The sequence below is a fragment of the Melanostigma gelatinosum genome (assembly GCF_949748355.1).
Source record: "Melanostigma gelatinosum genome assembly, chromosome: 14".
In the NCBI taxonomy this organism is placed as follows: Eukaryota; Metazoa; Chordata; class Actinopteri; order Perciformes; family Zoarcidae; genus Melanostigma; species Melanostigma gelatinosum.
This window is the reverse complement of record NC_136647.1, coordinates 1,607,281-1,612,280: the sequence shown is the minus strand read 5'-3', so window position 1 is coordinate 1,612,280 and position 5,000 is coordinate 1,607,281. Positions and strand designations below refer to the sequence as shown.

At 47.0% G+C, this 5,000-nt stretch overlaps 1 protein-coding gene across 1 annotated transcript in view; it reads left to right on the top strand.

Annotated features, from left to right (window-relative positions):
• Positions 1–5,000, top strand: part of LOC306787962 (T-cell differentiation antigen CD6-like) — a gene marked incomplete at both ends in the record, with an annotated part of 11,097 nt that overhangs the window by 3,967 nt on the left and 2,130 nt on the right. The window contains 5 exons of the mRNA XM_079283289.1: positions 1–333; positions 426–716; positions 1,038–1,367; positions 1,889–1,971; positions 2,072–2,132. The exon at positions 1–333 is cut by the window's left edge and continues 90 nt beyond it. Of these exons, the coding sequence (XP_079139415.1) occupies positions 1–333; positions 426–716; positions 1,038–1,367; positions 1,889–1,971; positions 2,072–2,132 (1,098 nt within the window). The remainder of the gene's footprint in view (positions 334–425; positions 717–1,037; positions 1,368–1,888; positions 1,972–2,071; positions 2,133–5,000) is intronic.

Genomic DNA, 5,000 nt, shown 5'->3' with positions numbered 1-5,000 from the left:
AGTCTAACCAGTCTGACCAGTCTGACCAGTCTGACCAGTCTAACCAGTCTGACCAGTCTAACCAGTCTAACCAGTCTGACCAGTCTAACCAGTGGTGGTCCTCGGTGTGTGAAGAGGACTTTGACCAGCAGGATGCAGAGGTGGTCTGTAGGGAGCTTGGCTGTGGGGCTCCTTCAGTCCTCCAGGGGGCGCTCTATGGAGAAGTGGAGGCTCCAATGTGGACCAAAGAGTTCCAGTGTGGAGGCCGTGAGTCTGCTCTCCTGGACTGTAGAAGCTCAGGCTCAGATAGAAGCACCTGCTCACCTGGCAAAGCTGTTGGACTCACCTGCTCAGGTAGAAGAGGAGCTGCAGCTTTGATCTGGTTCATCTCTGTTCTACTGAAACTCACTTTGTTCTTCACTGACGACTCTCTTGTTTCTGTTCAGAACCTGTCAGGTTGGAGGGAGGAGCCAGTCGCTGTGCAGGAACACTGGAGGTGAAACATGAAGGAGGCTGGAGACCAGTAGGTTACTCTGACTATTACTGGACCCTGAAGACAGCAGCTGTTGCCTGCAGAGAGCTGGACTGTGGCTCTGCTGTTTCTATCAGACGGAGAGAGGAGTCCTCAGAGATATCTGCGTGGTGGATCAACTCTCCCTGTGTTCACTCTGGATCTGCTCTGAGAGATTGTTTAACATCAGATTCCTCTTCCTCCATCGTGGATCTCACCTGCTCAGGTAAGCCCATCAGTGACATCATCTCTGACATCATCTCTGACAGCAGTGTTTCCAGCATGTTCCTTCCTCTGTCACAGTGACAGTCAGTGGGTTTCTATTGGACTGAACTGTGAAGTTATCCAGGACAACGACACCCTGAAGTGTCGAGAGGTGGGCTGGTTTCTGGAAGCTTCAAACCTCCAGAGACTGCTGAGCTCCACCTGGAGGACACACCTGTCTGTCTGTCTGTCTGTCTGTCCTCTGACATCACGTCCATATTCAGGGTCCATCTTGCTCAAGGGAGGGTAAACATGAACTTTCATCATCTCTCTGTGTTTACAGACCTGCTGCTTCAGCCAATCATCACCGTGTCCTCCTCAATGTACGGGGTCTCCGAGGCCCAGCAGCAGGGGGCTCCGGTGCTCAGGCGCTCCACCTTCACCATCAGCTGCTCCATCCAGCCACAGTACCCAGGAGGCTCCTTCCAGCTCACCTTCACCTCCTCCAACTCAGCACACAACGACACCCAGCCAGCTGTCAATCACTCTGCCCACTTCCTGTTTCCTGCTGCAGAGCCCGCCCACCAAGGAAGCTACAGCTGTGTTTATCACCTCCATGTTTTTAATCATAGCTTCTCCTCTGAGAGCCGTCGGCTCTCCATCACTGTCTTAGGTAAGCTGACTGTGTTCATGCAGGTTTGAAGATGATTGGTCCAAACTGACTGAAGATGATCAGCTGACCACAGAGTCCATGTTGTTGTTTGTGGAACGACTCTGTGACTCCTGTCATTGTGGAAGACATGTCATATAGTAACCAAACCTCAACACAGTCTATGAACAGCTCACAATCTACTGTAGCACAGAGCAGGTTTGGTTACCAGGATGACTCTGGTTCTGAGAACTGAAGCAGCTTCTGACGCGACCAATCACAGAGCTCCACTGCCACCACACCACTCATAACACCCCTTAGCCCCCAACTCTCCATCTTCAAGTGTAGTTCCTCCACCAATCAGAAGCAAGCAGGGCGGTGTGCTCCGATACCTCACTCAGAGAACCAGGCTCATCCTGGACACCAAACGCTGAGACGGTGGTTAACGTGTTGATGTGTGTCAGTGATTGTAGGTTTCAGGGTCAGTGGCAGCTGTTGGACTCATGATGGCGTGTGATGTGATGACTGTCCATGTGTTTGTTCAGATCCAAGACCTCTGATCATCAGAGCCATCGTCCTGCCGCTGGCTCTGCTGTTGCTGAACGTTGGCCTGTACGTCTACTGTAAGGTACGGACACACGTCTGCTGTTTAGACCAGCCACTGAGATGAAGCTCTCGCTCTGTGTTCAGTCAACTGAAGACAGGACTGTGCTGTCATGTCTCTGCAGGCCAACAGGGGGCAGATGCCGTGCAGACAGAAGAACACTCAGCTGGTTCGATATAAGATGGGTGTTCCTGCAGCTGAAGAAGAAGAAGAAGAAGAAGACGAAGACGAAGACGAAGACGAAGAAGAAGAAGAAGAAGAAGAAGAAGAAGGAGCAGAGTAGCTCCTCCAAGGAGCTCATCTCACATCCAGATGGTTTCTACACACAACCACCACCAGCTCCCTTTGATACGCATGTTCCCTTCAACCATCAGGCTGAATATGATCTCACGTTATTACAGCCCGTCTGTCTTCCTCTCAACAATGTGTCGGTCTCTCCACACCTTCTGACTTCCTGTCTGTGGCTCTCAGCTCCAAGCCCATTGGTTCCTGCTGAAGACGTGAATCTTTAAAAGCACCTCACGGATATAAAGCTTCATTAACAGTCGACTTGAGAGCAGGTTTACCAGAGTCCAAGCAGAAAGCAGAGACTATCAGGAACAATGTTAGTGTGAGATATCAGAACAAACATGAAACACGGACTTCTATCTTCTACGTTCTGTAGAACGACACTCAATGTTCACAATCTGTTGCTGTTTGTCCTTTAAAACATAGAATGAGCTTCATGACTTCACTTTAGCCTCCTTGTGCTTCACACGACTCTTTATTGTCGTGAGCAACATTTATCTAAAAGATAATCAGAACAATACAAATCAGAACAACGTCCCGCTGTGATCAGCCCCTAACAACTCATTTATTTCAGATTCAGACGTTTTTCCTGTTTTGCTCATTGTTGTTCTTAATCATTGTAGTTCATTGTGTAATGAAGGATTCAAGATATTTCATAAGAATGCTGTAATGAAGGATTTAGCTTGTTTTTCATAATCAGAGGGTTTTACTTCAATCATTTTGCTTCGTTTTGTAATTATAGATTTAGCTTGTTCGATGGGTTGGAGTGTTTGGGAAGTTGTGGGTTCCTTCTAGAACCCACAACTTCTAGAGAAAAACTCAAATGTAACTGAGAGGCACGGGGCTCTGTACCTCTCGTAAGATGGAGCCGGCTGCACGGACGTGCGGTTACGACACACACACACACACACACACACACACACGGGGCTTGTAGGGCTTTCCAGGTTATCAAGTGGTTCGGTACGTCGGTACTTTCCGAGTGACTGGTCAGGATGGTTTGCTTCATTGATCATGTTTGACTTTCTCACAGGCGCCGGCTGACGTCTGCATTAACGCTGGCCGAGCGCGGTGGCGCACACACACAAGTTTCATTTTTAACTTTTTATTTTCTACCTTTTAGGCTTCTGTTAAGGTCACCTTTGGCCTTTTGACGTTCACCTCGTAACAGGTGGACCGGGGCGCACGTTATGCAAAAGAGTACGTAAACATGAGAATGCTCTGTTATTAATCTTATGCTGGGCCAAAACGCTGCATTATGTTTTGTATCTTTCGTTGTTGGTGTATTATCATGTATGGCTGTAAGCTGTTGAACCCATACGATGAGGAATACATGTCTGAGTATTCTTAACCCAGTGAGCACGGTGTGGCCTACGTCCTGAGCACCAGCAGAGGTCCTTGTGTTAGATAACATCCATCAATGAATGTCTACATTTAAGGGGGGTGACCATGCGCACGTCATGCCTCAGGAGGAAGGCACCAGGGGGCTGAAACCTTCCCCCGGTGTTTCCGGAGTATAAATACTCCCGGTTTGAGACAATCGGGGTAGAAGTAGAGGTAGCAGTAGTTGGGACAGTAAGTCCACCAGGTCATGATACAAATCAGAACAACGTCCCGCTGTGATCAGCCCCTAACAACTCATTTATTTCAGATTCAGAAGTTTTTACTATTTTGCTCATTGTTGTTCTTAATCATTGTAGTTCATTGTGTAATGAAGGATTCAAGATATTTCATAAGAATGCTGTAATTAAGGATTTTATTATTGTTGTACTTCATTAATGTTGCAATCAAGGTATTTACATTTTTTTGCTCATTTCATAAGAATGCAACAATTTTTTGTTCTTCGTAAATTTACTTAATTTTAAGGAATTAAAAAAATAAATATTTTGTACTTCATGAATTTACAATATTATGTAAATAAGGATTTTGCTTATTTTTACAATTAAAGATTATTCTTATTAATAATTGTGTTTTGCTTATTTCAGAAGAACTTTGCTGATTCCTGTTTCAGTATTTTGATTACTTTTGTGCTAAATATCCGAACTAATCAAACAATGTGAATAAAATAACATACGTCAAACTAAACACACATACTTGTACTGCACAGTCTTTACGGTACTCGGTCAGAAGGTCCAGGAAGCACACCGACCAATCACAAGCGTTGTAAATCATATCACGCAGGACTACTCGGCCAATCAAATGTGTGTTCTGATAAGCGTTCGCTAGCCTCCCGTCGGAGGAAAGCTAACGTCAGCTAGCCTCCCGTCGGAGGAAAGCTAACGTCAGCTAGCCTCCCGTCGGAGGAAAGCTAACGTCAGCTAGCCTCCCGTCGGAGGAAAGCTAACGTCAGCTAGCCTCCCGTCGGAGGAAAGCTAACGTCAGCTAGCCTCCCGTCGGAGGAAAGCTAACGTCAGCTAGCCTCCCGTCGGAGGAAAGCTAACGTCAGCTAGCCTCCCGTCGGAGGAAAGCTAACGTCAGCTAGCCTCCCGTCGGAGGAAAGCTAACATCAGCTAGCCTCCCGTCGGACGACAGACGGCGGTCAGAGAGTCTAAACACTTACTGAACACAAACCGGTCGGTTGGTAGTTTGCAGTCATCAAGTTATTTCCGGTCCACAACTTCTCACGAGCTGCGGCGCCAAACAATAAACACACGTCACGTGTTAAGGTGAACAACCCCTAAAGGATGCGTTCAAGGACGTATCGGTAATTTAGCTAGTCGTATTTCGGCCATTTTTACTTTGATAAAATCACTATTTCACAGCCAACA